This window comes from Dipodomys merriami, unplaced genomic scaffold, assembly GCF_024711535.1.
Source record: "Dipodomys merriami isolate MVZ:Mamm:240054 unplaced genomic scaffold, mDipMer1.0.p SCAF_45, whole genome shotgun sequence".
NCBI classification, from domain to species: domain Eukaryota; kingdom Metazoa; phylum Chordata; class Mammalia; order Rodentia; family Heteromyidae; genus Dipodomys; species Dipodomys merriami.
The window spans coordinates 7229217-7250306 of NW_027206013.1; the positions used below are offsets into that span (position 1 = coordinate 7229217).

General features: G+C 51.4%; 1 protein-coding gene across 4 annotated transcripts in view; it reads left to right on the top strand.

The window, feature by feature from the left end:
- Ascc2 (activating signal cointegrator 1 complex subunit 2) overlaps nt 1–16088 on the top strand; it is a 50787-nt gene extending 34699 nt beyond the window's left edge. For 2 of the 4 annotated variants that reach the window (XM_069994563.1, XM_069994565.1), the window contains 6 exons: nt 902–1021; nt 9503–9596; nt 9670–9791; nt 10250–10352; nt 11661–11740; nt 13837–16088. In XM_069994563.1, coding sequence (XP_069850664.1) covers nt 902–1021; nt 9503–9596; nt 9670–9791; nt 10250–10352; nt 11661–11740; nt 13837–14008 — 691 coding nt within the window. In that variant the 3' untranslated portion in view covers nt 14009–16088. The remainder of the gene's footprint in view (nt 1–901; nt 1022–9502; nt 9597–9669; nt 9792–10249; nt 10353–11660; nt 11741–13836) is intronic. The other 2 variants (XM_069994564.1, XM_069994566.1) reach the window with 1 other exon arrangement.
- The last annotated feature ends 5002 nt before the right edge of the window (nt 16089–21090 follow it).

The window sequence follows — 21090 nt, forward strand, 5'->3', positions numbered from 1 at the left end:
TGTGTTTACAACCATTTAAACTAGTTTCCCCCAGGGAAACAGAACCTGGAGCCTCTGCGGTTCCTGGTACACATCTGGGCACCCCTGCTCTGCCTTGTGGGAAGAGAGACGAGAGACATACATGACAGAGGGCTGTTGAGTCCTTCCCTGCTCCGTCCTGGTAGATTTCTGAGCCACCATAGCCAAGCCTCTCGCTTCCTTTGCACTGGCCCTTCCCCAGTCCCCCTTCCCCTCCCCCATCCCGCCCCCACTGCCCTGAATGCCTTATAGGCCACCAGGAATCCGGACAGCAATGGCATTTCTTCATGAACAAATGATGCTGGCTGAATGAATGAGTGGAGTTAACTCTTCTTCTCAGCCTCTTTGTGCCAGTTTGACCAGTGAAAGCACTGAGGCTCAAGGAGGGGTCGGGGCTGAGGGTCGGAGCAGGATATAGTAGCAGAGCATGCGCTAAGCAAAAAAAGTGTCTCAGAGCTGTTGGGAGTGTGAAGTGTGGCATTCTGGGAGTAAGGGGGTAGCGGCCAACTCGCTCAGACCAGGGGTGCAGGTCCTGTCTTCAGGTCTGTGCCAGGTGTAGCTTCTGAAGGGGAGAAAAGAATCTGACAGGTAGGGGCTGGGAAGGTGGCTCAGTGGTAGCGCGCTTGCCTTGTGTGCATGAGGCCCTGGGTTCAATTCCTCAGCACCACATAAGCAGAAAAAGCCGGAAGTGGTGCTATGGCTCAAGTGGTAGGGTACTAGCCTTAAGCTGAAGAGCTGAGGGACAATGCCCAGGCCCAGAGTTCAGGGCCCACAGCTGATCCAAAAAAAAAAGAATCTGCGAGGTAGAATGTGGTAGGGGTGAGGTGAAGTTAAGGACACCAGAGGCAGGGTCCTGTACATTGATTTTTGTGCCATGCCCCAGACAGGTGAAGCCAGACCCCACACCTCTGCTGGCATCTCGTCACAATGTCTTCCAGAATGATGAGTTTGATGTGTTCAGCAGAGATTCAGTGGACCTGAACCGGATTCATAAGGGCAGAAGGTGAGTACAGCCGGCCCTGGAGTGTACACGCTGACTCCAGAGATGCAGATAATACCCAAGGATCCTTCATACCAGTGGCCATAGGGCTTCAGCTAAGGGTCTCTTTGAAGCCTCAGTCTGTGGCTGGGGGCCAGAAGCAGGTGTTCTACTCTAGATTCTAGCTCTGTGGGGAGGTTGTTAAACCTCATGTGGGTAGCCAGAAGCCAGAAGGCCAAGTTTGTCCACTCTTCCTTCCTAAATGGCTTTTGTTTGTTGTTTTTGTTTTGTTTTGTGGTTGGTTATGGGGCTTGAACTCAGGGCTTGGGTACTATCCCTGAGCTCTTTTGTGGCACTCTACCACTTTGAGCCACAGCACCACTTCCAGTTCGCTGGTGGTTCGTTGAAGATAAAAGTCTCACAGACTTTCCTGCCTGGGCTGGCTTTGAACTGTGATCCTCAGATCTCAGCCTCTTGAGTAGTAGGGTTGCAGGCATGAGGCACCAGTGCCCAGCCCTGTATGGCTTTGGCGGTGCTGACCTTCAGCTCTGCCAGTGGAGTTGGGCAGTGTGTCCCAGCAGTTGCTCTGACCTTGCTGTCCCCAAACCAGGAAATTACTTGCCGTGAGTGAGCTTTGCCAAAGGTGAACGTATTTTATTTTTAAGACCTTTCTCTGTATTTTCAGTTTGTATCTTTCCTATTTTTTCAGCACAGCACAGTCCATTCATGACGTATTCATTCATTTAACAAATATTTGCCGAGTACTTACACTCTGGATTCTAAGCCCTGGATTAATGAGGTCCTGGAGCTGTAGTGGGTAATGAAACAGACACATCTGTGCCCACGTGGTGTTTGCATAAATCAGCTCAGCAAACAAGCAACACCACTTTGCAGATATAACAAGTGGTACAAGGTAGAGGTGCACAGCAGCCTCATGGCGTTAGTAGGGGCTTCAGCCTGGGAAAGCTGCCTGAGAAAGTGGCATGGAACTGAGGGCTGAGGGAGGCCGCAGGGTCCGGTCTGCGAAGCAGGGGAAGAGAGGCTTCTCAAACAGTGGCCCAAGGCTATTGTGAGCCTGACAATGATTCTGTGAGCCAACATTTTGTATTGGGTTTTTGTTTGTTTGGGTTTTTGTTTGTACCAGTACTGGGCCTTAAACAGGGCCTCATGCTCTCATTTGGTTTTACCACTCAGGGCTGGCACTTTACCACATGAGCCATACTTCTTTTTTTTTTTTTTTTTTTTTTTTTGGTTGTGGGGCCTGAACTCTGGGCCTGGGCGCTGTCCCTCAGCTCTTCAGCTCAAGGCTAGCCCTCTACCACTTGAGCCACAGCGCCACTTCCAGCTTTTTTTTCTGCTTATGTGGTGCTGAGGAATCGAACCCAGGGCCTCATGCATACAAGGCAAGTGCTATACCACTGAGCCACCTTCCCAGCCCCATATGAGCCATACTTCTGCTTCCATCTTTTTGCTAGTTAGTTGGAGATAAGAGTCTCGTGGACTTTTTTTTTTTTTTTTTTGCCTGGGCTGGCTTTGAACTGCAATCCTCAAATCTCAGCCTTCTGAGTAGCTAGGATTACAGGGTGAGCCATCAGTACTCGGCTGCATTTTCTATGTTAAAAAGATTACCAAGCTCTGGAGTGGCAATGCAGGGCTGGGACTAAGAGTCCACAGTGATGGAAAGTGTATAATGCCAAGTCAAGAAAGGCAAAAGACGTTGGCAACTCCATGTGAGTCCTGCAAAGTTTAGAAGTGGTGCTGGGCCTGGTACCCAGAAAACTAAGAACCTTGGCACAAGTGCTTCCTGCTCTGTGCCCATCATAAAGGTAGTGATGGGGAGGCCCAGAGAGCGAAGACTTCTGATCTGGCCTTGATCTGGCAGGAGCCCATGGGTGGAAGTTGAAGCTGCCCTTTCATGTAGGCCCTGGGGCCGAAACTTGCTGGCCGAGGGCTCGGAGAGGCAGTCCTGAAACCATCTGGCTGCTGGACAGGAAGCACTTGCAAACTGCTTAGTCACGCACATTGCAACATCCCCAGGTCCTAGCAGAGCTGTTAATCCCACATCGGTGGCTGCGGTGCCAGGCCTGCATGGCCTCTGCAGCCCCTGCTGTGAGAAAGGGCACACACAGGGTCCCCAAAGGTTTGATCCACTCTAATCTAGGGATTCTGATTGGTAGGTCCATACCTAGAGCCTCGCCATCTCTAGAGATGGCCTTCCCCCTTGATCTGTGGGTTCACCCAATGTGCGTTGTATTATAAGGACCACCCCATCCCCTCCCCAGGTTGTAGGTACCCATGAGCTTTTGCCAAGATGCTGGTCTCAACTTCAGGGTAGTCAGAAAGGCCTGACATTGACAGCCAGGTGTCCCAAAGGCTGTGCCCCGATCCACAGTGTTCTGGCTGCCAGGCTGAAATTGGATTACCATTGTTTACTGAACCCCTCTCTGCTGGGTGACCCGGAGGCAGGGATTGCAAAGAGGCAGAGCCTCCATTGATGTATTCATTATTTATTCACTCAGCAAATATTTATTGAACAATTTACAAGCACCAGAACCTGAGCTAGACTCCAGGGAACGAGGTGAGCCAGGCACCCAGGCCATGCCCTCAAAGGGCAGAGACCGTGGGAAAGGCAGACCATTAAAAAGGCAGTGGCAGAACAAGAAGCTGCCGGGACAGGTGCACCAGGAGGTCAGCAGGTCTGCCTATCCCCGTCAGGCAAGTGGAGGGGCTGGGGCCCTGCCCGGCAGCACATAGGTGTTCACGTAACACAAGGCGGAGCACACTTAGGTGCTGTTGGAGTGGGATAGATGGTCTTAGCAGCTATATAGGAAAGAGACGGGTTCCCTTGCCTGACGAGGAGCTCAGCCTGTAGTGCAGCAACATGGACCAGCACATACGTGTTTTGTCCTCTGAGACCTTCGTTTGGTTGTCAGGTGGTAGCTTGAGGCTGCAGCAGGATTTCTGGCTCGGGCTTCCAGAAACAATGCTGAGAAGAAAGCCAGACCAGGTATTCCTGCTTTTCTTTTAGAGCCTAGCAAACCTTGCCCGGAAGTTTCCAGGGTTATTTTGAAGTCTCATCAGGACCTGGGACTCTTTTTTGTTTGTTTGTTTGTTTGTTTGTTTGTTGTTTTTTTGGGTCTGGTCCTGGGGCCTGAACTCTGGGCCTGGGCGCTGTCCCTCAGTTCTTCAGCTCAAGGCTAGCGCTCTACCACTTGAGCCACAGCACCACTTCCAGCTTTTTTCTTTTTGCTTATGTGGTGCTGAGGAATGGAATCCAGGGCCTCATGCATGCAAGGCAAGTGCTCTACCACTGAGCCACCTTCCCAGCCCGAGGACCTGGGACTCTTAACATGAAGTACAGAGGTAGAAAGACCTGAATACATGAATAGTGGTACATGATGACATACTCCTGTAATCCCAGCACTCAGGAGCTAAGGCTGCCCTGGACTTTACATTATATAGCAAGATCCCAGCTCAAAGGAAGGAGGGAAGGAAAGAGGGAGGGAGGGAGGGAGGAAGAGAAGGAAGCCAGCCAGCCAGCCTTGCTGCAGGTATATCACAACCAGTCAAGGAAGCTGCATAATCCTCTAACTCCTTTGGACCGTTCCATGATACCTTGAAAAATAAAAAAGGGCTCCTTCTCATAGAAGGTTCTAGGGCTCAAGATGTCTGTGCACTCTGCCACATGGAGAGTCAAAGAGAGCACGTTAGCACATTAAAGGCTCTGACAAGTCCTGCAGTAAAAGACAACAGATTCACTTTGTTGAGTCCAGCAGGTGCCAAGTCTCCTTCCACACACCATTTTATTTCTTCTCACTTCAACTCTGGGAAGCGAGGGCTGGGAGAAGGAACTGAGACTTGTAGCGAGAATCCGGGGCTTGCCTGTGTTCCCACAGCTCAGGAAGTTTGTTCAAAAGCAAACCTGAGTCAGAAGATCTGGGTCTGCTCTTAGAAGCTATATGATTGTGAAGGCTACTCTGAATCTCTGAGGCTTCTGACTCCAGCTGTAAAAAGGAGGGGTGTAGGGGCTGGGAAGGTGGCTCAGTGGTAGAGCGCTTGCCTTGCATGCCTGAGGCCCTGGGTTCGATTCCTCAGCACCACATAAGCAAAAAGAAAAAAGCCGGAAGTGGTGCTGTGGCTCAAGTGGTAGAGCGCTAGCCTTGAGTTGAAGAGCTGAGGGACAGCACCCAGGCCCAGAGTTCAGGCCCCATGACCAGACCCCCCCCCAAAAAAAAAAGGAGAGGTGTATTGTCTCTGCAGACTTCTAGGGGCCATTTTGGGGTGGATCCTAAGGATCTTGAGGTAGAGGAAATGAGGGAGAGAGGTGTCCAGGCACCTTTGCCTTCCGGTTCAAAAGAAATCATGAAACAAAAACTGCACCTCCCTAGACAGGCTGTCCAATTCCGAGGTGCCACTGTTCCTGTGTGTGTCCTTTCCCAGGGCCTGGCCCAGGTGGGCAGAGGCGAACAGGCTTCTCTGTCTGGCCCTTCCAGGGAGCCATGTAAGCAGAGGTCACCTAGCCTGCAAGCACTGCCCTGCTGCCCAGAACCAAGAGCCGCAAGCAGCGTGGGACATTGACATCTTACTCCCTTGCCCAGCCCAGCTTCTGGCAGCTGGCTGCCCTCAGGAAACATGGCAGAGTGCATGGTGGTGTCCCTCCCAGGGTCACCATCACCCACAAGCCTGGGCCCCTTTTATTTCCTGCCCCTCTTTCCCAGCTTGGTGAGGAAAGCCAGGGACAGGGCCATAGTGGCAGCCCTGGGCCCCTCCCTGGTGACTATGAACGATCCTTTTTTTTTTTTTTTTTTCTGGTCGTGGGGCCTGAACTCTGGGCCTGGGCGCTGTCCCTCACCTCTTCAGCTCAAGGCTAGTGCTCTACCACTTGAGCCACAGTGCCACTTCCAGCTTTTTCTGTTTATATAGTGCTGAGGAATCGAACCCAGGGCTTCATGCTTGCAAGGCAAGCACTCTACCACTGAGCCACCTTCCCAGCCCCTGGGAATGATCCTTGAAGACCAAGTTTCTCTGTGGTTCACTTCTGTCCTTTCTGCCCACTCTGGGGCCTTGGAACTCTTCAGTCTTGCCTTTTTTTTTTTTTTTTTTTTGGAAAATGCATGGAAAATTCCACAGGGGAAATTGCTCTATATCCAAGACCCCTCTAGAGCCTCATTGTCCCTACCTCCAGATTCCCTCCTGGGCCTCTGAGCCAATATACTGTCCTCCTGTTCTGTCCAGGACTGGCATGCCTCCACTTGCTCCCACTCATGAGCTCATAAGGGCAGAGGCTTATCTACCTCCTCCTGAACCTCTCCCCCCCTCAGTGTTACAACCTGGCCTGGCACATACACTGTAGGCCCTTAATAGTACACAGCACTAGCACACAGTGGAAGTTGCGGTCCTGCCCTGTCCCGCTCTCCCAGGAAGACAGCCTGACAGACACAGATGCCTGGCCCCCCTTGCACTAGTAGCCACTTGACAGAAGATTTTTATGGAAGCTGTACACAGTTTTGTGTTTCTTTTTCTTTTTCTTTTTTTTTTTTCTTTCCCTCTTCTCTACCTTTGATACATTCCAGCGACCCGATTTCACAGCTAAGCTGGATTTTCTTGTCTGGCATCTCATATTGATTTTCCCCTGCGGGGCTAGAAACTACATTCCATAGCCCTGTATCTACAGCTAACAAGCCAAGCTTTTCTACAGGTTAGCAAAGCCACGATCAGGAGACCCAAGACCTGCTAGCACCGTGCTACCACACAATTCAGTGTGGCCCAAATCTGTCCCTTCCCACAGCCCTGTATTCTGGTTTCCTCACTTGTGACCCAAAAGGGTCTCCAGACATTTCTCTCAGTGAATTCTCAAGGGAAGCTGGAACCATAGAGCAGATAAGAGGCGCTGTGGTGGAAGGGAGGGGGTGAGAAGAGGCCAGGGCCCTCTGGATCTACTCCCCAAGGTCTTCAGGGTTCCCTGGGTTCATAAGAAAGCTATATATGGCCTTATTTTTTTATTTTATTTATTTGTTTTTTTGGTCCCGGGGCTTGAACTCAGGGCCCGAGCATTGCCCCTGAGTTCTTTTGCTCTACCACTTTGAGCCACAACACCTCTTCCAGTTAATTGGAGATAAGAGTCTCATGAACTTTCCTGTCCAGGCTGTCTTTGAGCTTTGATCATCAGATCTCAGCCTCCTGAGTAGCTAGAATTACAGGCATGAGCCACTGGCACCCAATTTCTTTTTCTTTTTTTTTTTTTTTAATTGTGAAAATACTGTACAGAGGGGTTATAATTGGGCTGGGAAGGTGGCTCAGTGGGTAGAGCGCTTGCCTTGCATGCCTGAGGAGGCCCTGGGTTCGATTCCTCAGCACCACTTAAGCAAAAAGAAAAAAGCTGGAAGTGGCGCTGTGGCTCAAGTGGTAGAGCGCTAGCCTTGAGCTGAAGAGCTGAGGGACAGTACCCAGGCCCAGAGTTCAGGCCCCACGACTGGACACACAAAAAACAAAACAGAGGGGTTATAATTACATGGGCAAGATAATGAGTACATTTCTTATCAAGCATTGTTGCCTCTTCCTTTGTTTCCCCTTCCCATCCCTCCCCATCTCCCCCCTCCCCACCACCACTTCCCCCTTCTTTTTCTTTTTTAAAGATCCAAACATGCTTCCAGGCACCAGTGGCTCATACTTATAATCCTAGCTACTCAGGAGACAGATCTGAAGATTGCAGTTCAAAGCCAGCATTGGGCAGGAAAGTCCATGAGACTCTTATCTCCAATTAACCACCAGAAAAAACAAAAAGTGGAGCTGTGGCTCAGAATGCTCAGGCTTACTTCATGCCCCAGGACTAGTATCAAAACAAAACAAAACAAAACAAAAATCAAATATGCAAGACCCTCGGTTCTATCACCAGTACTACAAGTACAAAAAAGAAAGAAGGGGGGGCTGGGAAGGTGGCTCAGTGGTAGAGCGCTTGCTTGCCTTCCTTGCATGCATGAGGCCCTGGGTTCGATTCCTCAGCACCACATAAGCAAAAAGAAAAAAGCCGGAAGTGGCGCTATGGCTCCAGTGGTAGAGCGCTAGCCTTGAGCTGAAGAGCTTAGGGACAGCGCCCAGGCTCAGAGTTCAGGCCCATGACTGGACCAAAAAAAAAAAAAAAGGAAGGGACAGGTGACAGTGGCTCACACCTGTAATCCTAGCTACTCAGGAGGCTGAGATCTGAGGATTGTGGTTCAAAGCCAGCCTGGGCAGGAAAGTCCATGAGACTCTTATCTCCAATAAACCACGCAGAAAACTGGAAGGGGTGCTGGGGCTCAAGTGGTAGAGTGCTAGCCTTGAGCTGAAGAGCTGAGGGGCAACGCCCATGAGGAAGGAAGGAAGGAAGGAAAGAGAGGGGGGAGGGAGGGAGAGAAGAGGGGGGCAGAGAGAAAGGGGGAGGAATTCCAATAAGCCAAGGCCCCTCCTAGGATCAGTCTTGTTATTTGATGTGGGATTTGCTGTCCGTGTCCTCATTCCCATACATAGATACTAGGGGAGAGAGAATCAAGCAGCTTTGCTTGCAGTATCATTCTGAATGCACTTTTCAGTAGCTTGCTTTTTCTTTTTTCTTTTTTTTTTTTTTGCCAGCCCTGGGGCTTGAACCTCAGGGCCTGGGCACTGACTCTGAGCTCCTTTTGCTCAAGGCTAGCACTCTACCACTTGAGCCACAGCGCCACTTCCACTTTTTTCTGTGTATGTGGTACTGAGGAATTGAATCCAGGGCTTCATGCATGCTAGACAAGTGCTCTACCACGAAGCCATATTCCCAGCCCTCGCTTGCTTTTTCTACAGGAATAGATCTTAGAATTCTTTCTCCAACCAGCATAAATAGATTGGTGTTGGTCTTGAGAATGACATGGAGCAACCTGTAATACAAAGGAGACACAGTTCACGCAACCATTCACTCATGAACATTAGTTGCCTGCCATTTTTCACGAGTTCCAACAATACTGAAAAATCCTGAGCAACAGTGTTTCTCTAGGGTAGACACCTTGAAAGGTATTCCTGAGTCATATAACAATGGTTCCTAAGATGCCCTGCAGAGGGGCTGGGCATTGTCTGCTTCTGTCAGCGTCCCACCTCCCCATCCTCAGGAGGTCTTGTGTTTTATGTGGGAGACCTGGGCTTTAACTTAGGGGCTGAGTACTATACTATCCCTGTTTTTTGTGGGGTTTTTTGTTTTGTTTTCTCAAGACTAGTGCTTTTCCACTTGAGCCACAACTTCACTTGTGGCTTTTTGAAAAGTCTCATGGACTTTTCTGCCCAGGCTGGCTTGGAATCAGGATCCTCAGATCTCAGCCTCCTCAGTAGCTAGGCTGATAGGCCTGAGCACTGGCACCCAGCCTCAGCAGCTCTTTTGTCATCTGCCCCAGCATGGGCCATCCCAAGGGGTAGATAGGGGAGCCCTGCATGCCTTGGGCTCTCTGCACCACAAAAGCCTTTGCAGCCTGATATCTTTCCTTCCTCTGTCTCTGCCATTTGCAGGAAGGAGGAGAACACGAGGAGCCTGGTGAATGACAAGCGGGAGGTGGTGGCCCAGCGGCAGCGCTACGAGCAGTACAGCGTGGTAGTGGAGGAGGTAGGCTGCCCTGGGCCTCTGCTGGGCTCTGCTGGCCCCTGGGCCCCTCCCTCCCATGCTTGCATTGTTGCAGGTCCCACTGCAGCCAGGCGAGTACCGCGGTGACGACTATGAGGATGAGTATGACGACACATATGATGGCAACCAGATTGGTGCCAATGATGCAGACTCAGATGACGAGCTCATCAGCCGCAGGTGAGGAGGGGCCGTCGCGGGTGGCGGCTCTCAAGCCCAGGGGCTCTGGATGACCACACAGCTGGTCAGGGCAGAGCTGGGGCCAGCACCCAGGTTCCGAATCCCAGCGCCCCCACCCCCCGCCCCCAGGTGGACAGCATTTACTGGGTCTTGTGAAGTCGTTTTTACATTTTTTTTTCTTAAGTACAGAACACTTTTCCCTGTGAAATTTTTCAGAGATTCCCTTCCACAGATCAAAGCAGAGCTGTCCTAATGAAAGGCAGTACTAGAGAGCCCCAGGGCCCCAGCTCAGCAATCCCTACCCCCAGTGAATCAGACCCCAGAGCCCTCAGAGGCTGCAAAGCTGCTGTGCCAAGTCCTTGGGGTGCCCCAGGCTCCCGACCTGCCCTCCTCCTCAGCTTGTGTCCCCAGGCTCCTGTGCAAGTATATAACCTTCCTTTGATCTCTCCAACCTGCAGACCCTTCACCATCCCTCAGATACTGAGAACCAAAGTGCCCGGAGAAGGGCAGGAGAAAGAGGATGATGCGGAAGAGGAGGAAGCTGAAGACGATGCTCCCAAGGTACCTTCTTAACAGGTGGCAGGCAGGGCAGGCTGGCAGACAAAAAGGAGGGTATAGTGCTAAAGGGTGAATTGGGAGTTATGTGCCCTTCACCCCTGCCTCTGGCCCCAGGGTGGCTCCAGCATCACTGCCTGAGATGGTTTGGGGGGGTGCCCTGTGAGCCAGCTTTTAAGACTTGCCTCCACTGGCCAATGGGGACCTAGAGAACAGAATAAGGCTAGGCCTTTGAGCGGCCAGGCTCATTAGGCCCAGAAACGAGCAGATTCAGAGAGAAGGGCACCTTTTGGCCTGTGCGCAGCCCCGCAGTCATCTGGATCAGTGCATCTAAAGATCAACTGTTTTTTCTTCAGCTGAAATCTCAACTAGAACTGCCACATGTAAAAGAGATGACATGGCTTGTGTAGTGGTACAGCCCTTCTAGTAAAACAGATGACAGCCATACTGTTCATGTTGAATAGAGTGGCAACCAGTGATCCTGGAGCCCCCAGGATTCCCCTCCCCTCCCCACCGCACCCCACGCCCCTGCCCTCTCAGGGGCCCCATCACCAAGGGCGCTGAGTTAGAGTGGCCTGGCACAAATTGGCCTGATGATGGAACACGCCTGGCCCGGCCGAGAGCCCCCTCAGCGATGGCAGTGTCCTCGGACGCCCCCTCTTTGCAGCCCTGGTGTTCAGAGTTATTTTTTTTCTGACCTCTGTCAGTCTTCACACATTCCTGATCCTATTCACTTTGGTTTTGTTTTCTTAAAACCCACTAGCCATCAAAGCCTGCTATTGTACTTAGGTCACAGTTGTCCCCAGCACAAATCCACCTCACACTTGGCAGAGAATGCTGTCCCTGAGAGTGGACGCCTTCGGCCCTGCTGGGGCACCGCAGCAGGCTCAGCCGCCCCATCCAATGGTCCCGTTGGCTTTCACAGCCCTGAAGATCCACTCTCAGCCAGCTTGGCCAACTTGCCTTGCCCCCGCTTATTGTTATACTCCAGCTATGGCCCCCAGCCATCCCACCAGCCATCCCAGGAAGCCCCAGTCCCCTCCTCCCTGATGGAAACCTGCTGTGCTCACACACACACACACACACACACACACACACACACACACAGCCCCAGTCCCCTCCTCCCTGATGGAAACCTGCTGTGCTGACACACACACACACACACACACACACACACACACACACACACACACACACACACACACACACACACACACACACACACACACACACACACACACACACACACACACACACACACACACACACACACACATCTGGCCCAGAGAATCAGATTCCCCTCTCCCTCCACAGCCTGACCACTTCGTGCAGGACCCTGCGGTGCTGAGGGAGAAGGCAGAAGCCAGGCGCATGACCTTCCTCGCCAGGAAGGGGTGAGCTTCCAAGGGGCTGATTCCAGTGGTGGGGGATCTGTCTGGGAAAGGCCCACAGGGCTTTCAACCTTAGCCACTATGATCATTATCCTTATTTTATAGATAAGCAAACTCAGGCCAAGAGAGAGGAAGTAATCTCCCAAAGGACACATAGCTAGTATGAGGTAGATCAGAGAATAAGCCTAAGCCAGGCTCAGTGGGATGAACCTAAAGTCCCACCCATTTGGGAGGCTGAAGCAGAAGGATTGTTTGAGGTCAGGAGTTCAAGAACAGCCTTGAAAGCCGAGTGCCGGCAGCTCACACCTATAATCCTAGCCATTCTGGAGGCTGAGATCTGAGGATCTCTGTTCAAAACTAGCCCAGGCAGGAATGTCTGGGAAACTCTTACCTCCAATTAACCACTAGAAAACTGGAAGTGGTGCTGTGCTCTGGCTCAATTGGTAGAGCGCTAGCCTAGCCTTGAGCCAAAGAGCTAAGGGACAGTGCCCAGGCCTAGAGTTCAAGTCCCACGACAAGCAAAAAAAAAAAAAAAAAGAACAGCCTTGACAATATAGTGAGACCCCCAAATTTCAAAATAAAAAGAGTGGTTCACATCTGTAATTTCAGCACTCCAGAGACTGAGCACTCAGGATCATGAGTTCAAAGCCAAACTGGGCTATATAATAAGTTCCAGTCCAGCCTTGGCTACACAGTGTCTCAAAAAAAAAAAAAAAAGGAAATAAAGCCAGGTGTGATGGTACATGCCTGTAATTCTAGTTACTTAGGAGATATAGTGAGGGGGGTCACAAAATATCTATCTGAAAAACAAGCTGAGCTGGGACCAATGGCTGACACCTGTAATCTTAGCTACTCAGGAGGCTGAGATCTGAGGATCATGGATTGAAGCCAGCCAGGGCAAGAAAGTCCATGAGACTCTTAACTCCAATTAACTACCAAAAAGCCAGAAGTGGCTCAAGTGGTAGAGCACTAGCCTTGGGTAAAAAAATCTCAGGGACAGTGCCCAGGCCCCAGAGTTCAAGCCCCAGGACTAGCATTTTTTTTTTTTTTGTGAGGGGGGTCCAGTCGTGGGGCCTGAACTCTGGGCCTGGGCGCTGTCCCTCAGCTCTTCAGCTCAAGGCTAGCACTCTACCACTTCCGGCTTTTTTCTTTTTGCTTATGTGGTGCTGAGGAATCAAACCCAGGGCCTCATGCATGCAAGGCAAGCACTCTTATACCACTGAGCCACCATCCCAGCCCCAGGACTAGCCTTTAAAAAAGAAAAAATGCTGAAGCAAAAGGACTGAGGACATAGCTCAAGTGGTAGCATGCCTGTCTGACAAACATGAGCTGAGTTCACTCCCCCGCACTGAAGGGAAAAAAACAAAAGTTGATTCCAGATGGTTCCGCTTTGGGTTCCACACTATAACCATTACTTGACGGACTCGGCAGGTCTGTGGCTCAGCATGGGAGCCCACTGTGTCCAGGCCCAGCTGGCATCAGCAGAGGATAAACTATAGCAGAGCCCAGGCAATCAGACACATCCTTTATGGCTGAGAGAGGCATGGAGGGACAAAGGGATGCTTGAGCTAGGCCCTGGAGAGTAGGAAGAATGCAGGGGCATCTTCCCTGGGGACAGGATGGCCAGAAAGCACCAGCCTAGTCAGAGAAGGCCTTGGGCTAGCAACCGGAGACGCCCCTTTGCCAGTGAGAACGTGGTCCAGCGGGGCTCAAGCGCCACCTTGGTACCTTCTTCTGAAGGCAGAAGGTCGTTGGGGCAGGGAGCAAAGCCACTAGGAATTTGACATTCTGGGCAAATCCAGATCCCCGTGGCTAAGCTAGATAATGATCCTAAGTCACATACGTGAGTGCATCTGGTCACTGGAAGCCACCAAACTCAGCCCTAGGAATGACAGCAGGCAGCCCTGGGCACGGAGGGGAGGTGACCCACCCTGGGTCCTCCAGCCTTCCAGCCGTCCTCCCACAGCTGAAGGACAGGGACAGGTCCATCTGGAAGCGAGGCTCAAACTGAACAGTAGGCTGGGGGCTGACCTAGCCGGGTGACCAGCAGAAGCTCTTCTGACCAGCAGCTTCTCCTGGGTTGGGTGTTGCTCCCTCAGGTACCGCCATGACAGCTCAGCAGCAGTGGCTGGTGGTCCCCGAGGCCACGGGCAGAGTCGGGAGACCACACAGGAACGCAGGAAGAAGGAAGCCAACAAGGCAACCAGAGCCAACCATAACCGGAGAACCATGGCTGACCGCAAGAGAAACAAGGGCATGATCCCTTCCTGAGGCGCCTTCTCCAGGCTCAACCCCACCCTCAGCCTCAGCGTGCAGCCCCTTAGAAGGCCACCTCAGCGTCCACCAGCCAGCCATGAGCGCCTTCTTACAGACACACAGTGCCTTATCCATCCATGGACGAGCCAGGCTGCCCAGCCATGCTGGCAGGAGCCCGACAGGGACAGAGCCACGAGGCGGCACGCCACAGCAGCTCCACGCCACTCCCCTTCGTTCCTGGGACCTGCGAATAAAGTCGCTAACCCTTTTCCAGCAATGACCCCTGGCCCCTGTGACCCTCTTTGTGTCATTCTTCGGTGACGGTGCCAGCCGGAGGACAGAGGGCACCATGGTCCCCGGGCCCCTGCCAGCTTGCTGTCTGCAGTGTTTCCTCCGTCACCCCGCCTTGCTGCGGGACTCCGTTGGTGCAAGGCGGTGGAAGGAGGTGTGGGCGTGAGCTCTGCGCGCCTTCCTCTCCGCTCCTCCCATCCTCGTGGCTTCTGCCCCGGAAGTTGCTACTCCTTTCAGCCCTGTCTTAGAGATGAGTGAGGCACAGAGGGCTGAAGGTGCTACCAGGCCCAGCCAGGAAGGAGCAGAGCCAGGCTTGGACTCTCAGTCTACCCTCTGGCTTTCCCAAGTTCTAGAACCCTATCACCTCCATCAGGCAGCTGGCCCAAGGACACTTGGCCAGTGGCAGAGCCGGGACCAGAACTCAATGCCTCATGGTCATACATGATCATGATGGGGTGACTTCCCCAAATGGAGAGGCGGGAAGCCCTCACATGCAGCAAGGATGCCGTGGCCGCGCCCTGTGAGAGTGGGCAGGACTCGCACTGGTCCCAAAGCCCCCTGGCTGCCCCGGCCAGCAGTTTCAGAACTGGGAGGGTCTGGGCCTAGGCCCGGCTGGACCCTGCCAAGTCACCCTGGATGTAAGCACCATTATTTGCACATGGTTAGGATGAGCACATGAGGCAGATGAACTTGATGAATTGGTTCTGTTAGGCCAACTGCACAAGTGAAAAATCAATAGCCCTCCCTCTGTGGCTCACAGTTGTCAGTGTGTTAGAGATGCAGAGCAGGTAGTTGGGGGCGGGGGGGGGGGGGGGAGTCCTCCCTGTGAGCTGCCAAGTGAGCAGAGACCAGGCCTAATTGCCTGATAGACGCTCTAACCACTCGCCCAGCTGAGTGACAGGGACCCATTCTGTCTCCCCCATCCCACCCCTCCCAAAGCTTCCCAAACCCAGCTCATGTCCTGGAGCCCCAGCACCCACACACCTTCACTTGGCGATCTACCTAGAATAGCATCAGGGTTCCCATAAGCCTCCTGGACTAAAAGGACAGGACCTGACCACGTTTCAAAATGTGGTCATGGCCAGGTCAAGGCTCATCTCCCTTGAGGAGCTGTTGCTCTTGCTCGCCCCTTTCCCCTCTGGATGGCAGTCTTCCAGAAGGCTTTGGAAATAGTGCGGGGCAAGTGGGGTAGTGCTGCCAGGTGTGCCCTTTCCCTCCTAGCCTCGGTCTTCCTGCCTGCAGTGTAAGCGCCTTTGAGCAGATGAGATCCACAGAGAAGACCCTTTGTCGAGGCTAAACAGCTCAAGACAGTTCCAAGTGTGCATTTAGCCACAGACACCCCCGCCCCCCCCCACACACTGCTGCTTCCAGGCAGGGATTCACTAAGTGCCTTCCCTGGGCCCTGGCAGAGATCACCAGTGTCATCACCAATGTCTCTGGGGAAAACCTTGTGCCTCGGAGAGGGTTTAGGACCAACCGTCCTTCTTCGTAGTCTATGAGAGGTAGTGATGGAGGTTCAGGAGTTGGGACAGCGCTTCTGTGCCTTTGTGAGTGGTGCAGAGCCGATCTTTTTAAACATAATCAATAAAGGGACCCAGAAGCCCAGCACAAGTTAGTGGCAAAACCTGGGTGTGACCTTTCCAAGCTGCCTCCTTCCTGAAAGAGCTGGAGGGAGGTCCCAGGCGTCACTGTCACACCACGCATGGGGAGCAGTGTTAAAGAAGCCACAGCAAACATCGTTGAACATGACATCAAGAATGACATGGTAGCAACATGGGAAATAAATGGTCAAGAATTTGTGTGAGTTTGGTTGTTGGTTGTTATTTGTTTTGTTTTTTTGTGTCAGAACTCAGGACTTGGGAGCTGTCCCAGCTTTTTTTGCTCAAGACTAGCACTCTACCACTTGAGCCAAAGCTCTAGTTCCAGTTCACTTGGTAGCTAATTGGAGATAAGAATCTCACAGGTTTTCTTGCCTGGGTTAGCTTCCAACCATGATCCTCAGATCTCAGCCTCTGAGTAGCTAGGATTGTAGACATGAGCCACTGGCACCAACTAAGAATTTAATTTTTTAAGATTGAATTTAGGGCTTGGAATGGGACTTAGTGGTAGAGTGCTTGCCTACATGCATGAAGCCCTGGGTTTGATTCTTCTGTAAGTACCACATACACAGAAAATACAGAAGTGGCACTGTGGCTCAAGTGGTAGAGTGCAAAAGAAGCTCAAGGACAGTGCCCAGGCCCTGAGTCCAAGCCCCAGGACTGGCAAAAAAAAAAAAAAAAAAAGGAAAAAAGAATGAATTTAATCCATGGTGTGTTGCACTGCGGCTCTTTTCGTGCACAAACCAAGCATAGAAGAGAGTGTGTCTCAGTGAGAGTGGCATGGTAGTTAGGACCTTGGTGACTCAGGTAAGAATACAAGCTCTCTAGGGGCTGGGAAGGTGGCTCAGTGGTAGAGCGTTTGCCTTGCATGCATGAGGCCCTGGGTTTGATTCCTCAGCACCACATAAGCAGAAAAGGCCGGAAGTGGTGCTGTGGCTCAAGTGGTAGAGCGCTAGCCTTAAGCTGAAGAGCTGAGGGACAGCACCCAGGCCCAGAGTTCAAGCCCCACGACTGACAAAAGAATACAAGCTGGGCTGGGAAGGTGGCTCAGTGGTAGAGCGCTTGCCTTGCATGCCTGAGGCCCTGGGTTTGATTCCTCAGCACCACATAAGCAAAAAGAAAAAAAAAAGCCAGAAGTGGCGCTGTGGCTCAAGTGGTAGAGCGCTAGCCTTGAGCTGAAGAGCTGAGGGACAGTGCCCAGGCCCAGAGTTCAGGCCCCATGACCGGACCCCCCAAAAAAAAGGCAAAAAAGGATACAAGACATGGTTCAGCTGGTAGAGCACCAGCCTAGCAAGTGCAAGGCCCTGAGTTCAAACCACAGTGCCACCAAAAATAAAAAGAAAGTAAGCAAAGGGAACAAGAAGGCCAAGAGCAGAAAGTCCAGAAGGGAAGAGCAGCTTCAGTGTCCAGGAGCAGGGAAAGGTCATCCAGGTAGAGGCAATGGGGTCACACAGCCCTGCCTGGTTTTGCCAGCAAGTGTCGGGAGGCAGCAGCCAAGTAGAAGGACAGAGCAGAACAGTCAGTCCTTTTTAAACCTGAAGAGAAGGAAGAGGTGGCACAGAGCTGCTTATGGGATGCTTAGAAAGAGCTGGCGCTACAGGGAGGGGATGAAGGATGGGGGTGGGCAGGTTAAGGTCCGGACCCAGGCCGGCCCTATTCTCTGATTTCGCCTAAAGTTCCATGCAGGGCGGGGCTGTGGTTGCAACTGCAACCCCAACCAAGGTTAAAATATTCTGTTTAAAGGTTACCTTCTGAGAGCTGGGTGCTAGTGACTCATACCTGTAACCCCAGCTACTCAGGAAGCTGAGATCTGAAGACTGAAGTTCAAGGGGCAGCCCAGGAGAAAATGTCCAAGATACTCTAATCTTCAATTAAGCTCCAAAAAAGCTGAAGAGGAGGTGTGGCTCAAGTGGTAGAGCACCAAACTTGATCAAAAAAAGCCAATCTTAGCTACTCAGAAGGCTAAGATCTGAGGATCACAGTTCAAAGTCAGCTCAGGCAGGAAAGTCTGTGAGACTCCAATTAACCACCAGAAAACCAGAAGTGGTGCAGTGGCTCAAATGTAGAGCACTAGCCTTGAGCTGAGGAGCTCAGGGACAGTGCTCAGGTCCAGAGTTCAAGCCCCATGATGGACAAAAAAAAAGAAAAACAAAACATGGATAGAGAAACTGAGAAAAAGAGGATAGGAATATGACTTAGTAGTAGAATGCTTGCCTAGCCTAAATGAAGCCTAAGTTAAATTCCTCAGTACCACATGAACAGAAAAAGCTGGAAGTGGTGCTGTGGCTCAAGTGGTAGAGTGCTAGCCTTGTGCAAAAGAAGCTCAAAGATAGTCCCCAGGCCCTGAGTTCAAACCCTGGAACTGGGGGAGAAAAGAAACAGAAACATTAAATCCAGCCTTTCGCTCTATCTAAACCACACCTCAACATGCTGTTTTCAGATACCCCATCCTCCCCAGGGACAATGCCCTGGGAGCTTTGTCCTGCTTAAGAATTCTTTTGCCAGGAACCATTAGCTGACACCTGTAGACCTAGCTACTCAGGAGGCTGAGATCTGAGGATTGTGGTTTGAAGCCAGCCTAGACAGGAAAGTGCATGAGACTTACCCCCAATAAACCACCAAAGAGGGCTGGGAAGGTGGCTCAGTGGTAGAGCGCTTGCCTTGCATGCCTAAGGCCCTGGGTTCGATTCCTCAGCACTACATAAGCAAAAAGAAAAGAGCCAGAAGTGGCGCTGTGGCTCAAGTGGTAGAGCGCTAGCCTTGAGCTGAAGAGCTGAGGAACAGCTCAGAGTTCAGGCCCCACGACAGGATCCATAAATAAATAAATAATAAACCACCAAAAAGCCAGAAGTGGATCTATGGCTCAAATGGTAGAGCACTAGACTTAAATACAAAAACTCAATGACAGCATCCAGCCCCTGAATTCAGTCCTCAGGACTGGCACACAAAATTAATAATAATAATAATAATTCTCTGGGACTCTACAGCTCTCTCCCAGCTACCAAGGTTTCCTTCAGCTTTCCTTGTTGTGTCTAAATGACAATGATGGCTACTAAATTCTAGTTTTCCAAATAGGCCATAATGACATAGACTCTGCTTCTCCCAGCCCCAGGCTGCCCCCTCCCCCAGCACTGTGACACGTCCCTTAAGTGTTCTGCCCCAAGGAGGTAATTAGGGCTTTCTCCTCCTGCAAGTGGTTTGCACAGAAGAGCCAGACAGAAAATGAGCCCCCAGCAGGCAGAACACCAATTATTCCTATAAATTTAGGAATGTTCTTTTCGATGTTAACATGCAGGCTCTCTCCTGCTCTTTCTCCTCTCTCATGCTGTAATCTACTTGCTCAGCATTCCTACACAGATTCCCAGGCCTCCTCCAAACACTTGTGTGTGTGTGTGTGTGTGTGTGTGTGTGTGTGTGTGTGTGTGTGCACGCGTGTGTGCTTTGAACTTAGAACCTTGGGGCTGGGAAGGTGGCTCAGTGGTAGAGCGCTTGCCTTGCATGCCTGAGGCCCTGGGTTCGATTCCTCAGCACCACATAAGCAAAAAGAAAAAAGCCGGAAGTGGTGCTGTGGCTCAAGTGGTAGAGCGCTAGCCTTGAGCTGAAGAGATGAGGGACAGCGCCCAGGCCCAGAGTTCAGGTCCCACGACTGGACCCAAAATAATAATAATAATAATGAACTTAGAACCTTACACTCCTTTTTTTTTTGTCAGTCGTGGGGCCTGAACTCTGGGCCTAGGTGCTGTCCCTCAGCTCTTCAGCTCAAGGCTAGCCTCTACCACTTGAGCTCCAATGCCATTTCCAGTTTTTTCTGCTTATGTGGTGCTGAGGAATCGAACCCAGGACCTCATGCATGCAAGGCAAGCACTCTACCACTGAGCCAACTTCCCAGTCCCATGATACTTTTTTTTTTTTTTTTTTTGTCAGTTGTGGGCCTTGAACTCAAGGCCTGGGCACTATCTTTGAACTCTTTTGCTTAAGGCTAATGCTCTACCACTTGGAGCCACAGCGCCACTTCCAGTTTTCTGGTGGTTCATTAGCAATGAGAGTCTCACGAACTTTCCTGCTCAGGCTGACTTTAAACCACAATCCTCAAGATCTCAGCCTCCTGAGTAGCTAGGATTACAGGCATGAGCCACCAGCACCTGGCTCACAGCTAAGATTCTAAGGCATCCATCGGTGGTTCTCTAATTCATGCCCAGACACCAGATGACAGACCAAAGAGAAACATGCAGCAAGGTTCCTATCTGGCAGATTTGTCACGTCAGGTTAGAAGCAACCTGGGTCCACCCAGGGGAGGGAAATTGAACTTGACATTGTGGGCAGTGGGGAGCCGTTGAAGGTATTTGGGCAGAAGGATCCTCTGTTCTCTGGCAGCCTTCCAAGGGTGCAGTGGCAAGGAAGGGCCCAGAGTAGTGAGAGGTTCTGGGCGGGGAGTTTGGAAAGGAGGATGGGGCAGAGCAGCAGGAGGGCCGCATGCCCACTATTGATTGAGCGGCAATCAGCCAACACTTTCTCTCCACTCTGTCATTACCTTGTCCTTGGGGCTGGCTGGTGTGTGCCCTTGGCATTCCGTCTGTATATAAATTCAAGATATTAGGTCAAGGCGCCAATAAAAAGAAATGACTGTGTGTGTGTGTGTGTGTGTGTGTGTGTGTGTGTGTGTGTGTGTGTGTGTGTGTGTACTGTCCCTTAGCTTTTTTCTACTCAAGGATCATGCCCTAACACTTGAGCCACAGCTCTACTTCCAGCTTTTTGCTGGTTAATTGGCAACAAAAAGTCTCATGGACTTTTCTGCCTAGGCTGGCTTCAAATTTCAATTCTTAGATCTCAGCTGGGAAGGTGGCTCAGTGGAAGAGTGCTTGCCTTGCATGCATGAGGTCCTGGGTTCGATTCCTCAGCACCACATAAGCAGAAAAATCTGGAAGTGGCACTGTGGCTCAAGTGGTAGAGCACTAGCCTTGAGCTGAAGAGCTGAGAGACAGCGCCCAGGCTCAGAGTTCAGGCCCCATGACCAACAAAATGAAGGAGTTGTAGATCTCAGCCTCTTGAGTAGCTAGGATTACAATCGAACTACCAGTGTCCAGTGGAGAATCTGGTTTCAAGTGGTCTGAAACTGTGGATATGAGCTTTGCTTTTGTATTTGGCTTTTCACTTGCTGTGTTACCTCGGTCAAGGCTCTTAACCTCTCTCTGAGCCTCATTATTTTTT